At 37.7% G+C, this 15192-nt stretch overlaps 1 protein-coding gene across 1 annotated transcript in view; it reads right to left on the bottom strand.

Annotated features, from left to right (window-relative positions):
- The window catches only part of ITGA8 (integrin subunit alpha 8), a 119671-nt gene that overhangs the window by 36248 nt on the left and 68231 nt on the right, over positions 1-15192 (bottom strand). The window contains exons 22-25 of the mRNA XM_063324757.1: positions 12047-12126; positions 8848-8928; positions 5052-5157; positions 3021-3179 (exon numbers count right to left, since the gene is read on the bottom strand). Coding sequence (XP_063180827.1) covers positions 3021-3179; positions 5052-5157; positions 8848-8928; positions 12047-12126 — 426 coding nt within the window. The remainder of the gene's footprint in view (positions 1-3020; positions 3180-5051; positions 5158-8847; positions 8929-12046; positions 12127-15192) is intronic.

The following is a 15192-nucleotide window of genomic DNA, read 5'->3' as shown; positions in this document are numbered from 1 at the left end:
TGCTGTTTTGGGTACAAAGTGGAAACATTTCCTATCTTTAGTTCCCTATCACTCGTTTCCTTTTTCTTCCTCTAGATACACTAAATAAATGGGTGGAATCCCAACCCATCTCTGGCTTCCTGGGTGAAACACAAAAATCTAGCCATAATGCATTTGGTATACATCAGTTTTTCTATATTCTTCTAAGTATACATTGTAGTTCTGTCTCTTTAAGCTGAAGACTTGTCTTGTAGCTCTTGTGGTCGTGAGCAATCCCCTTCACTAGAAAAATGTCTCCACTTTCATCCGCTGTACTAAACTCAAACCCCTCCTGGTATGCAAAAGACATATAGCACTTTAAGCATTTGGAACGCAGCTCTCTTCGCAAGATGTTTAACAGGCTACTGGTTAAACCCAAGAAGTGTTGTTTACTCCAGAAGTGTCTGGAATCAGTTATGCTTAATAAATTGGATACCTAGTTTTTGATGGGATAATATGTAGAGCTATGTTCTGCTAAATCTTCTGACTTTAAGCCAAACCAAGCTTTTTCGAAGGGATCTGCCATCACAAACATAGATCTTAAAATAGGCTTTTAGACACTGGCATATCAACACTTTACTGAGGAGGCCGCTACTAGGCTTCCCCTTGTTAGTGTTTCCTCCAAACTCCGAGATCTTCAGCTCTGCTATAAAAGAAGAACCATGTCCATGGGAGGGGAAGCAATCTGGATGGCAAACAATACGTAGGCCATAAAATAATTGTAGACTATATGAATCCTTTTCTCAAGTGGCAACACATGAAAACTCCCATTTCTGGAGTGCATTCCATGCAGAATTCCAGTTGATAGTTTGCCTTTATAGGATATTCCAAATATGTTCTTTGAAAAATTAAAATCATTAACACTTTAAGACAGGTAAAAAATATAAAGGCTTCTAAAACTACTCCCATTTTACAGATTATACAGTCTCATACTATGTTGAACTTAATCATAATATAAAATATAGCATATGATATTAAAAACACGTATCTTGTTAAATACTCAGTGCAAGGAAATAGCCCCTGGCAACAAAACATGCTGAGGACTGAGTGGCTGAGAAGCAGCTCTGCAGAAGAAGACCTGGCTGAAGCTGCACAAGAGTCAGCAGTGAGCCCTGTCTGCAGCAAGGGCCATCAGCATCCCGGGCTGTACGAACAGGAGCAAAGGCAACACATTGAGAAAGTGATTACTCCCCTCTGCTCAGCACTTATTAAACCACATGTAGATACAGCATCCATTTTTGGAGCCTCAGCAGAAGACAGAGATCAATATACTGGAACGAGTTCAGCAGAGAGCCCCCAGGGATGCTCAGGGCTGGAGCACTTGTCCTGCAGGGACAGGTTGAGGGACCAAAGAAAGCTTTGCAGGGACCAAAGCTGTTGAAGGCAGAAGGTTATGACAAAAATGAAGCCAGGCTCTTCACAGAGGTGCATGGTGGCACTGGGCATAAGCTGAAACAAGAGAGGTTCAGACTGGATGTAGGGAAAAACCTTTTCCCTGTAAACAATAAAGAAGCAGCAGAATTTGCCCAGAGATTTTATGGTGTCTGGTTTTGGATTTTTTTAAGACCAGACTGGATAAAACCCTGAACAACCTAGTCTGATCTCACAGCTGATCCTACTTGAGCAGGATGTTGGATCGACACCAGCAGAAGGAGGGAGGTGACTGTCCCCCTGTACTCAGCACTGGTGAGGCCACACCTTGAGTATTGTGTCCAGTTCTGGGCACCTCAATACGAGAGAGATATTGAGGTGCTGGAACGAGTGCAGAGGAGGGCCACGAAGCTGGTGAAGGGCCTGGAGAATAAATCTTATGAGGAGAGATTGAAGGAGCTGGGACTGTTTAGTTTGAGGAAGAGGAAGCTGAGGGGAGACCTCATCACTCTCTACAACTACTTGAAAGGACATTGTAGAGAGGTTGGTGCTGGTCTCTTCTCACAGGTAATTAGCAATAGAACAAGAGGGAATGGGTTCAAGCTGCAGCAGGGTAGGTTTAGGCTGGACATTAGGAAAAAATTCTTCACAGAAAGAGTGGTCAGACACTGGAATAGGCTGCCCAGGGAGGTGGTGGAGTCACCATCCCTGGATGTGTTTAAGACTCATTTATATGTGGTGTTAAGGGATATGGTGTAAGGGAGAACTTTGTAGAGTGGGGTTGATGGTTGGACTCGATGATCCCAAGGGTCTTTTCCAACCTAAATGATTCTATGATTCTATGATCAAAGTACTCCTGAGTCTCTTCCAACCTGAATTAGTCTCCAGTCTTAAAAAAAACAAATCACCATACAAATTAGCTGTAAATTATTTGCATTGGAATAAAAAAAACTAAAATTGCATCACACCCTTTAAAAATACTGAATGCTGCAATACCTGGTGGCTGCCTCCTGTCTATTAAATAAAACAGCTCTGAGAAGTTCATGTCTCACAATGTAATGATATGGCATTATTTTGCTAGAAAGGTTTTTCCCCACTGCTAACAGGTAAGACCTTTTGATAAACAAACCAGTGCTAGGTTGTGTCCGACTCAACTGAAGAGCTCTGTGCATCCCTTGACATAACAAAGGTTTACATCACCTTTGGGAGTTCATCTGCTAACACTGCTGTACAGATGACTTTCTGAATTAATGTACTCCTTAGGACACAAGAATTTTCAGTCCCTTGAGGACTGAAAAATTTTGTGCCATCTATTCAGAGCCATGTTAAATATGACCCTCAAGGAAAACGCTGCACATTTCCATTTAAAAAATTATCTTGTATCTTATGCTGCAATACTGAATCAGAATACAAGTCTCTTCTGATAAGAAAAGTACAGAAAACAAATAACCATGCAACACAACTGTCACACTAGAAACATTATAGACTACCTACATCTTGCTATTTACCCAGGAAAATGATCTGAGGGTCACTGTGAAAAAATTCCCAAAAGCTCCATCCCATTGTGAAGCGTAGGCAGACAAAATCAAGCAAAATGCAGACAGGGATGGAAATAAAAGGGGCTGACTTACCTTGATTTGCATTGCATTAATAGGAGAGCTCGTTTGACAGTGCAATGGTCCATGTGTCTGAATATGAAGAATATAAAGAAGAAATTCTTCTCGACTGGACACAGGCCAACCGACATGGAGAACTGTATTGTTGACAGCACTCGGTCCTATATTGTGCAGCTGTCAAACAAATATCATAAGTACTTTCCAAAGCAGTAAAAACCAACAAAAAACACGGCACCCACTACTTAGACGTTTTCAAATTCTCAGTGTCCACAGCCCTGAAGTACTTTGGGAAAGATCTACAGATTACTAACATCATTTTATTGACGGAGAATCTGTGGCAGGTGGGGGAAAAGGACCTCTACATGTTAGTCACAAAGACAGTGGCAAATCTGGGAGAGCAACCTTTTTGTCTGACTTTGTATTCAAGAAATGCATCACCTTTCCCATTTTTTCCTATATATGAAAGAGCTGACATTACCTAAAAACGTATAAAAAACCCAAACCAAAACACACCAGCAAAATACACTATACAAATATATACAATGAACCTTAACAGAACGTACTTGAAAATAGTAGCTGAAACTTCAGGACACAAAAGAATCACATTTCAGGGTGTAGGAATAGAAGGTATGGCAGAGCTTAAACTTGTTCTTGTGGTTAAGAACTATATTTTCAACACCTCCCAGTTAAAATTTCCCCAAAAGAAAAAACAGAACTAGTTTTTCTAAAGTAACATCCCAGGACATTATTCTTTTCTGGGAAAATGAGTAAAGATAGGAATAATAGTTATTTTTTAAAAAATCTGTGCTATTAAAATAGTTTTCTTATATCAGTTTACAATTTGAAAATATTTGATGACCACAGTAAGTTTGGATATGTGTTAACACCGAGCATGAGAGCTGAAGAAGCAGAACAACATGGAGCTTCACTCGAAGTTTCTAGAGATGTAAGAACTTCCTCTTTTAAAATGTGTAGAATTCTGGTGACTGATGACCTTTATTTAGAACCAGATAAAACCCACTTTCAATCTTACATCTTCAGTAAAGGGTTTTTGGGTAGGTGTTTGGGCTTATTTATGCTTTGCTGATATCAATAAACCATGAAAGCAGTTTCTTTAATCACTGTAACTATTTCAATGCATATGAAGTCACATATGTCATTTCACAAACAGCCCAAATGCTTGAGACAGGAAGATTTGTTAGATATTTTTCAGTTTAGAGAAATGTGTTAAGATGAGTAATTAATGAATAATACTTTTTATTTTACTGTCTGGTTTATTACAGTTTACTAGTAGTCATGCAAACTGTAATCTTACACTGCTGATTAAGCGCAGTTGCTTATATTTTCTTGAGTGTTAGTTTGTGAATTATAACCATATGTGAAGTACTGCGTTTTACACCCTAGAATAAAGGTCATCCATCAGATTCCAAAGGTGGCCTGTATTCCATGTAGTTCGCTCAATGCACTTTTTTCTAACCTGAACTCCTCTCTTTTAATTGAAGAATCATCAATAGAAAAAAAAACCAACAACAATACAAGGTAGAAATATGCATACTTGAAATGTATATGTAATACATACAGAAATATGTAACTTGTTATTTTCAACAGAACTATTTCTGACCAATGAGTTAACAAGTTACGTGTATGTCTACAGTTTTTTTCAATTAGCTAAATGTTAAAGGAAACATATTTTTTCCTGTGCACAATACTCACCACTTTAATGAGAAACCAGTCAAATCACTGAAAATATGTGGCATTGATTGTAATGAGCTATTAAGCACTGTTTTTAATTCTAGTCAAACAACCAAAATGTTTATAGATCCCATAAATATCAAAGACAGACTCCTAGCATAAACTAATATCTCCTCCACCAACATGAACAGATACTGGGGCTACGAATTCCCAGATTAAATTTGGGTCATGTGCTAAAGTCAGAATATTTACATTTGTGGCTTTATCTAGTTGCAGATAAAGACAATAAACCAAATTCATCAGGATTTCAATGGGAGCAGCATAAGGTTCTGTAGCAACTTATATCATTTTTACCTCATAGATGTGTTCTACTAAAGGACCAATTTCTTCTTCTTTTGTAGGTTCATCTTTGGGTTCCCAGTTGTGAAGTGGCAAAATAATTGTTGGGGGGTGAGACACTCTGTAATATATAAAACAGGTTAAAATAGTAACTGTTACCAGTGATCAGCTGCATTAACTGTAGAAAAAAATTAAGACCACTATAGAAATCTGAGCCCTTAAGGGCATTTTTTTTGGGCACATTCATCAGAATTAGGTAAGGTGAACACACATGAAGAAAACAGTGACTTAATATTTGACATCTTTATTACTGTCTGCTATTTTACTTTTCCTTCCCTTCTCTGTCTAACCTCAAGAAAGGACTAAGTAGTCTTCTGTTAATGTTTCTATTTTAATCACCAGCATTTTATTTCACATAAAACCTGGAAGTTCCTTGGAGGGGTCCCATTCAGATGCCAACTTTAACCTTATTCAGTTGTTGAGAAGTTGGGAAATCATATCCCGAGCATTCCTTTTAGCATGGTAGGTGAGTTCTGGCACAGACATCTGTCATCTGCTGGTACTGAAAGTAGCTCTTGGTGCTAAAATGGTAAATATCACCCTTTCTTTACAAGGGTCAACTCTTACTCAGTTTTGCTGGTTTCCAGAATCTTTAGCTTAAAGAGAAGCCATAAAATTTCAATGCTTGTTCTGCCAAAGCTGGAATTTTGTTGATAGAAAAGTGTTAAAAAAGAATTGCTAATGAGTTTTTTTCAGAATATAATATTTGACTAAAACAGTGGACTTCTAGCCACCGATGTTAATTTACTTTTCCTTGAGTCTAAACACAGAAAGCACCACTGCAGATAGTCCCTTGAAGAAGAGAACTGAAGACTGGATGTTTTTGTTGCAAATGCTGACATCTTAAAATACTTTAGGAAGAAACAAACTGTTCTTGCTTCCAGTTCTTATGTGAATGAAATGTCTGATAGAAACTTTTCTACAGAATACACCTTCTCAAAGCAGCAAGGAATCCCAAAGAAGAACAATATAATACCATCCAGCTAAAGTACAACTCTTCATGAAATTTAGGGCATCCTGGAGTAGCCTGCTAACTTTAATACTTCCCCAGCCTTCAAAAGGCCAGCAGTTTGTATTCACAAGTATGCCAGAGGACAAATTTACAAGCCAAACTAAATAATAAAGGAAATGAAACATATTCATTAAAAAGTCATTTCAGATGAGGTACTTAGCCTAACTTGTTATTTGTCACAAATGGCCTTGTTTCCAATAAGAATTTTAATTATTAAGTGTTGGAGAATATGAACTTTCCTGTGTTTTTACAAAAGCCAAGACATAGAGACCCTTAACCTACCGCAAAAATCTGCAAACCAGAAACTGTACATAGAAAAAAAGAAGCAGGCATGAGGCTTCAAAAACTATTACACTCCCTGTGCAGTGTTTTTCTTATCCACAGAATTACAAAGTGAAAAGTGTAAATGTAGACATTCAATTAAAATTATTATAAGGTATATAAGAACATCTATTTTAACAGATTTTACCATTATTTTGTGGACTTCTGCTATTGACATGAAAGTAGCAAAATCAGGTAAAATTAAACAGAAATCCTCTCTTTTGACTATTTTATTTTGCATTTAACTGAGAATATTTTTAACATTTGTGTGATTTATTAGATGAGGATTTTTCCTAGGTGACGCCTTTAGGTGTCACTTTTAGGTGACAATGATCAGTCAAACAAGAGCACTGAAAAATCAGATAAAGGAAGTAAAGGAAAATGCTTATGTGGGATATACAATAAGAATTCTGTCAGCTGCAAATCCTCCCAGTCCAAATTACTTCCTTCCCAAATCCCTTATTCCTCTAGTGCTCTTTCAGCAGTGGGAAATACGTTACAACTACAAAACTCTTACGTTTTACAGAAAACAGGGTAAGCAGAATAATCAGATCTTAGTTATCAGAGCAACTGCTCATTAAATGAACTATCTAAGGAATTATCCTAAATTTCTTTTGAATAGGATATTGAAGAAGATCCCTTCCTTTCTCATAGAGGCAGTATTAGCATGGGTCCATGTAAGCATATGCACAATTTGGTAACTACTTACTTTTCCTCAGTAAAATGTACAGGGATTCCAGTCCTACTTCATGCAACTTTGTGTAGAGAAGTAGGGAAACCAATGCAAGATATTTTCCAGTCCAAATGTGGACACAATCTCTCTTTTATTTTTATCTAGGAAATTGCGAGCAAATAGTTCCCTTGGAGCTGTATGCTTTAGCACCTCTGAGTAATTAACAAAATCTGTCAACAAAGCTTTTGGGAATTTTCCTTTGTACATGCATGCTATAGCTAATAAGAAACTAAAAGACTTAAGAGGAAAGGAACTGGAAGTCATTCAATTAAGCAATTCCTCTGTGTTTAATGACCTGTTTCTTAGCACTGCAGGCAGCATTTCAAGCCATTTTTTCCACTTGTGGGCATGCTCTTTTTAAGAACCGAGGATGTTCTGGTCATTTCTTGGTGTCCTGTTACAGACAGAACTTTTCATTAAAAAGAACACAACGGAGGCAAAAAGTTTCCAAACAGTTTGCAAAGAATACAAAAAGTTTGGAAGATTTTCCTTTGAAAGTGATGAGCAATGTCACTGAAAAAAACTGAAAAAACCTTACTGAGAAGTCTTGTGTATGTATCCATAATAATGTCTTTGATGCACTGAAACTCCAGCCAATCCTTAACCTGGGTCTCCACCCATAGCAACACCTAGCAATTGCTGTCTCCCAACATTTTCTCACACATCTGCAGACCACCAACTAACCCCTTGATTCTTAATTTGTCAGCCTCTACTTTTCTTTCTGGGTTACCTTTCCTCTCATTTTATATTTTTCACCTCTCTTCCTATACAGCCCATTTCCCTAGGTCACCACTAACTACAGAAAATGAAATAATACTCTAATTTCTGTTCTTGTCAAATATGTTGTCTTTTGACAGCTCCATTTCAAGCTGTAGTTTGAGAAGAGGAGATGTAGGAAATCTGAGATCTCAGACAAAATGCATCTGGGGCAATTATTTGCTTTAAAAGAACATCCTGCCGACTTCCTCCAGGATGCCAGGGTAGGAGTCTCATTCTAAGATTTTACAGGGTAGTCTGAGATTCTTATCACCTAATTGCATTTTATAGTTTAGAAACCAAGCTATTATGTGAGGACAGAAATAGAAATAATCATCATTGATCATACCCTGCGGTGGTACAGGCACCTGCTTCAGCCAGAAATGTAAGAAGCCTACAGTAGTAGTTGGTTGACCTCTTGTCATAGCTCATTCCTTATTCATCCTCTCTCCAAAGGCCTCACTCTGCTCTCTATTAGTATATGCCTTGCCATAATGTGTTTCATCATTCCAATCATAAAAGCAGCAGATTTTGCCTTGGTATTCAGAATTAAGTGCCTAAGTGGTTGCACAAGGCACTTTGTACTAGTAACATCCATACACAATTTGAATGCCCAAATAAAATATTGTCTCTGACTGGTGTTACTACAATGTGGGGTTGTACAGTGTGCTGCATTGTCACAGACACTCAGTAGGTTTACTGGAGTCCACGGGGGCAGTCCTGGCCTACATGACCTGGTAAGTTCTTAGTAGCTCCATCCTGCAAGACTAGCGGAGGCGAGACTCCCTGGGAGTTCTCAGGTGTTCTCAGTGGATAAGGCGTTTGGGAATATAATATGTCAAGAGATTCACTACATGAGATTACTATACATGGAAAGATTCAATACAAAAAATAGTTACCATTATGAATTGAAATGGCTGAATACTTACCCTCTGATCTGTACTTGAGCCACAGCACTGATGTTGATATGGAGGTTAACTAAGTTGCTGGTGGGATTAATCTTGTTTGAACTGGAAAAGAAGTGTACAAGGGTTAAAAAAGGTTACTAGCAGAACTCTAGATTATTATAGATACAGCACTGAATACCACAAGGCCTAAAATTAGGAAGTGATGCCATTGGACATATTACACCATGGGCTCGCTATTGCCAATTTTCAGCCTTGTTAGGACATTGTTATTTAATTTTTAAATTTGGTATTATTTGAGCTCATCACATGTTTAATAACATAATCAACTCAAGCTTAGTTACAAGAGTCTTATGTGTGAATATGATGATACAAATTTATTTAGCTCAGAATATCATGTAAATTCCCTTGATAGTCTTGGCTATCTGTATGGATAGGAGTATCTTAATAGAATACAAGGGTGTTTCATGCATTGGAGGAAGGCAGTGTTAGCGAACAAGATAGGCTTTGTTATAATAAAATCTGCTTTTGTGTTATAATAAAATCTGTAATAAAATCTCCAAACTTGTGACTTCTCATGACAGAGTCTCTCAAGAAAAATCACCAAAATAAACTGTTTCTTTACCTTTCTAATTTTCTCCCCTCCCTTATCCAGAGGGTGTTTACACCCTTAATCCCACTTAGCAGTGAAAACAGATCCCCATGTTTAAAGCCTAGTGATCTCACTCGTTTTATCAAAAATCCTTAGTAGCAAAGGTAGTTTCTCTTACTTCAAAAGGCCATAGCCCTTACATGTCCAAAAAGGTTTGCAGGTTCAAATTCATGAAGATAGATAGTGAAAATAAATAATTACAGACTTAGAATTTATTTAGTTATGGGATTAATGGTACTAAGTTTGGAGTTTTTTTTCAAGCAAGTGTGGAAGTACTTCCTTGCTTCGTGGAGACTAAGTTTCTATTGCTGTCCCAGTTTACTGTTATCACATCTGGGTAGCATCAGTCAAATGGAAACATTCAGAGGAGGCCAGCATTCCCAGCAACTGACTCTTGAGGAGTAAAGGGCAATACTGCTTTGATCCAGGCTTTCTGGTTGCAGATTGCTAAAATTAGGAGCAGCTCTAATTTGTTTGTAAACTAATGCAGATTCCCCTCAAACATCATTTTAACTTTTGATGTAATCCTCTATAGCCATTGCTTTGAGTACAAAAGTACAACAATTGGTTAAAGTATAAAAATTACTATACCATTAATTTGTTAGAATAAGCTTTTTGCCAATTTGTATAACGGTACTACTTTCCACAGAGTTAAAATAAAGATTTTTTGATCATATATATTTAGTATTCAAATCTCATTTGTGCTTTCTGGTACTCTCTAAAGAAGAAAATAGTTTATATATAAGTCCCAGGACATCTCCCTCTCTAAGGGGTATGTAATTGCCTAGCAAAATCCACATCAGAAAAGGAATCAGATTTCAAGACGCTACTCAGACTCTTGCTTATTTCCTATAAGTAATGAACTTCAGTCTTGCAAACCAAAATATTTATTTTCCACTTGATGTTTTTGAGTAAATCAAAGGTCTCTCTTTTGAATATCTCAGAGCAGGACACAAATTCAGGACACCAATTTTCTGCTTCCCTGTCCTTCCATTTAGGTAATTTCCTCTTTCTGCCTTACGGATTTCTGTTTCCTTTTTCTTTAAGATTGTTTTACCTGTTCATTAAGGACATAGAAATGTACAAACTTTAGTGCTGCTTAGGAAGGAATGTACGAAGCAGTGAGTTTTAACTGTAGAGTACATTCCCTATGCAAGAAGTTTAACTTTTCTTTTCTTTTTTTTTTTTTTTTTTAAGTAGTTGGGTGCTCTTCAGCATTTTGATATCAGTTTGAGGAAACTGTCCGTGTTGGTAGCCCAACAGATTTCCTCCATTTACATTTTAGTGAGTCACACTCGTGGAGCAACATGAGATGTTGCTGTCTCCTGAAGTTCAGACTTATTCCTCAGTAAAGCCTTGTCACTTTTTCTATGAAAGTGACCTACCCTCAACTCTTATTACCTAGAAAGATCTAGCTACCCAAAAAGCTCTGAACCTCCCCAGTTTCACAGCATGAAAAGGGTAGTGGTGAAAGCCTCTGATACCCATTTCAAACTGTATTGCTTGCATTAATGACCTGAGAGTGAACAGTGGGTATGGACAGGGGACCCACAAACTAGACGTTCTATCTTGTATCTCTCTCTGGAGGAGCCCATGCCCAGGTCTGCATGGCCTCCAGCTCACCAGCAAGACTCCTGGGAGAGGGCTGAGGCCTGACCTGGCACCTCATTGTCTTCTGTGGTGTTGCTGTGCCCTTCCCGAGTTTCTGCATGTCCTTTCCTTCAAGGCTTACATTCTGGAAACATGACTTAAGCATTTTAAACGTCTCAGTTATTTACCATAGTGAACATGATCAAGGCCCTCATTAAAGGCCAGACATTAGCAATTAAGTCTCTGTGTGTGGGGCAGAGAGGGCCCCATCAGGAACTCCAGCGTGTATTTAATAAGGACAGATGGAGCAGAAGCCCTGCCACCTACCGAAAACATCCCAGGTTTGCTCTTGCTATTATCCTAACCCAGCCCGTCCTACACTTTTTCATCCCTGTGGAGGAAGCACTGCTTAGCATAAAACAGAAGATTTTCCAGCAGTAATATTTCAGCCCCACAAATGTGGAAGAAACTAATGGAAAAATGACAAAGGTTCACCTGAATCAAACTGGAACAATTTTCTCTCTTCATGCCAGTAAATCTGTTGAGCAGATTTTAACTGCTCTCCTTCTATTTTTTTAAATACTCATGAAGAAGTGGCACATCTTTTTTTTTTTTTTCAGAGCATGATATGTTTTTAAATGCAGAACTTTATTACAAAGTGATCACTGTTCATTAATCCTGAAGTGGAGAAAGAAGTGGAAATTTGGCAAATCTGTAGGAGGTCCTTGGACCACTGAACAAAATCAGTGACCCTGAATTTTAACATAGCGAAATTCTCAGAATAACTCTAAAACTAATTTTGCTAAAAGCTAACAAGGTTCCAACTCCACAAATCTTCCTGAAGAAAGCTTCCATAGGAAAGGCCATGAAATAAATACTGACATTGAAGAGTCAGAGTGACCTTCTTATATATTAAAGTTCAGATATCAACAGGAATTCAGAATTTAAATAACCAACCATACTCTTGATAAAACATCTAACCTTTTTACTTGCAGCTCAAAATTGATGCTGAAATCTGCATTTTCAAAATGCTGAACAGAAAATCGAATGCCTGTAGAGAACTGTGAAAGAAACAAAACGACAAGTTATTAAAAATGGTTTGATCTTTCCATATCGAGAAAGCAGTACTGTTCAACACTGCATTTCACAGACTTGTGTAGATACTGTTATTTTTTAAAATTAGTATGAAATAATATAATTTAGTTGTTTTTAGGAAAAAATACCATCCTGACTGTGTATGTCACCAGATGGGAAAATTGGCTGGACAGAGGAAAGATCAAGAGAAACAGAGAAGCATACTCCCAAGAACACAGCGGTGGGTCCTTCTTCATCCAGACAGTCTTTGCTTTACTTTGCCAAGCCAAAAGAAAATAATAGCTGTCTGGCACCTCTCATCCCTGTCTCCATCCCCGTATGCCTTTGTCCAGGTCTCCCATCTCCTCCCATTGTCTCTGTAACTGTGCATGAGCTGCATGCTTTAGGTGTTGCAGGGCTGACTGATCACCTGTTTTTCTTCTAGCAGCTCAATTAGCAGCAGCTCGATGTTTTAGTTTGATTTGGTTTGATTTTTTTTCATTGCAGCTTCTAGGAGCCATAGTTCAGTTAAGACAAATACAACTTCAAAGTTATATTTGTAGTTCAGTTTGCCACAACTCCCAGCATGTGAGCACAGAAGACAGAGGGCAAAACACACAATTCCCCAAACTGAAGGAGATAAAGGTTTCCAGCGGTGCTCCCTTGTGTTTATGCAGACCTGGCTTCCTCCATGTGATAATTGCAGGGCCAACTAAAGAAGGAATACACAACAGCATATGGTGGGGTGTCTGTAACCCTCTTGTTGGACACTTACAGCCCCAGTATGTGAGTGGCAGGGAGCAGGGGGAGATGCCATCTGCCCATCACGTTAAATTAATAAAATGGTACTGCAATATTTAAATTAATGTTTTTAATTTCCTCATTTCAACTGCACGTGTTTTGAATCTGGTAGTTCTTGAAATGCGGATTTTGCATTGAGACTGACAGCAGAGTCTACAGCCTGTAATCTTGTACCTCTTCTCACTCCCCTCTGCCTCCCGTATTGCCTGATGGTAGAATTTCCTGCTAGATAACTGCCACACTGTGATTTCATTTTTTAAAAAAGGATGGGTACGCATAGCCATATTCTCCATATGGAGAAACGATCTTCCTGAGAAATTAATCAAAAGGCTTTAGGAAATGAGGACATAATTCCTTCACCTCTGCCAATATCTGACTAGATTACAGGGGGAAAAAAAAGTAAAAGAAAAAGAGTTGTCTGCTTGGCACACTTTTCTCAACATACTTGGGGTAGCATTGTCAGCAACAGGACAGGACACAGCAATGTAGAGTTTTATGTTCGGGTCCTGATTCAACATCACTGAAGAGGAGGCATTTTCCTCTGTGGGTGTCATTTCAGATGTTTAAGCAATTCCTTTTTCCCAAGGATTATTTTTTTTTAAATCTTCTTTCAGTTCTCCTTCTTCCTCACTTGCATCACTGAATCTTAATCCATCTTCAGAACAAGACTTAGCTAACATGTTTCAATTACTTCTTTCAGTTGTCCTATGCTGAAAGCAATATTGCCATCATAAAAGAAATGGCAAGTTCAAATATTTGAATTCAGAACATTTTAATGTCATCGTTATAGTTACTTTTGGGAGTAAAATCTTTAAGGTTAAAAGATAATGCTCATTAAATTAAACAGAAGCTGAATATTTGACTTGGAATGGAGATGCAAGCTATTTTTTGGAGATGATTTTAACAACTGTATTGATATTTCATTCACCTTTAAAAATATAACAAGATTTTTTTAATCTCTGAGACAAAAAATTCCAAATATTCAATTCAGCATTCCTCTTACTCTTTTTACTGATCATGTCTATATAAATTTGTTTCCACTTAAAGCAGAAAAAAAGATTTGATGAACCAAAGATAAACTTTTCTTCAGATAGAGCAGAGATGAATTGCAGTTTTGATGATCTATTATACTCCTGAGGCTCAATCCCTTATTTAATACTGAAACACACTCCTACTGCATGAGCCTAATAAGCTGCAGATGTTGTCTCTGTGTGGTTGTGTGACTTTGTTAATGTCAATTAGCCCTTGACACTGCTACTAATAATGGGGCAAAGATGTTCACATGCCCTTGCTGAAAACCCACTGAGGCCAAAGGAGTTGAATTTGCCTGAGCTTGTAACTTAGCAATTGCTCAGCCTCCTTATTTTTGTAGGACATTCATTTTATCAGAACAGTTTAATTTTATTTAGAAATTTCCAAGCCAAGTTAGTTTCATTAAAATTGCCTTATTTTCCACGCTAGTAACCTCACGTATCTTTGAAAAACACGACATTTCTGCTACTACTGGTAAGCCTTAATCTGTTATTATGTTAGACAGGATCTAGGAGTATGCTGGGAGACAGAGGGCTAACTTTTTTTGAAGTGTCTTACAGTGCATATGAAAGATAAAGCCTCTGCGCTCTTGAAGAATAAGTTTAGTACATACCAAGAAATAGGTGAGATCTTCCAAGCCTCCCAGTCTTCTAACCTTATTTCTATTCATTTTGATTAACTTCCAAATTTTACAAGAATTTATAATAAAACATACATCTCACTTGTTAAGTCTACTGAACAAGCACTAGGAAGCTTGTCAGTCTGATCCATTTCAGTGTCATGAATAAGTACTTTGAGCACTCTGCCAGTGAGATGGTATCACATTTAGTTTGCATTCTGGGCCATATGGTTTTGTGATTTTCCTTCCCATTTCTTTTATCTTCTTTTTCATCTCTTCATCTTTTTTTAACCACAAAGATATTACTGAAAAGGTTAAGTAATTTTTGTGTCCAGTAAATGATTTTAAGGTCATAGATTTTCAAAATGTCAGATATACCAATTTTGATGACAATAATGCATTTTGAAGATGCGAAATGTCAGACAACTCTGTAGCCTGCTGCAGTAATATCCCATGGCTTATATCACAAAATCCTGACATAACCCTCATACTCAGAAGTTGATTTTAAAGAGTTCAAGAATTCTAGGATTTCAGGGTGCTGAAAAGTCACCACAGTGACTCAATAGTTAAGAGTTTTAGGAATGTTTGATTTTGACCTAAT

Source organism: Chroicocephalus ridibundus, chromosome 2 (genome assembly GCF_963924245.1).
Source record: "Chroicocephalus ridibundus chromosome 2, bChrRid1.1, whole genome shotgun sequence".
Classification (NCBI taxonomy): domain Eukaryota; kingdom Metazoa; phylum Chordata; class Aves; order Charadriiformes; family Laridae; genus Chroicocephalus; species Chroicocephalus ridibundus.
The sequence above is the reverse complement of the archived record's forward strand: the minus strand, read 5'-3'. Positions and strand labels throughout refer to the sequence as shown.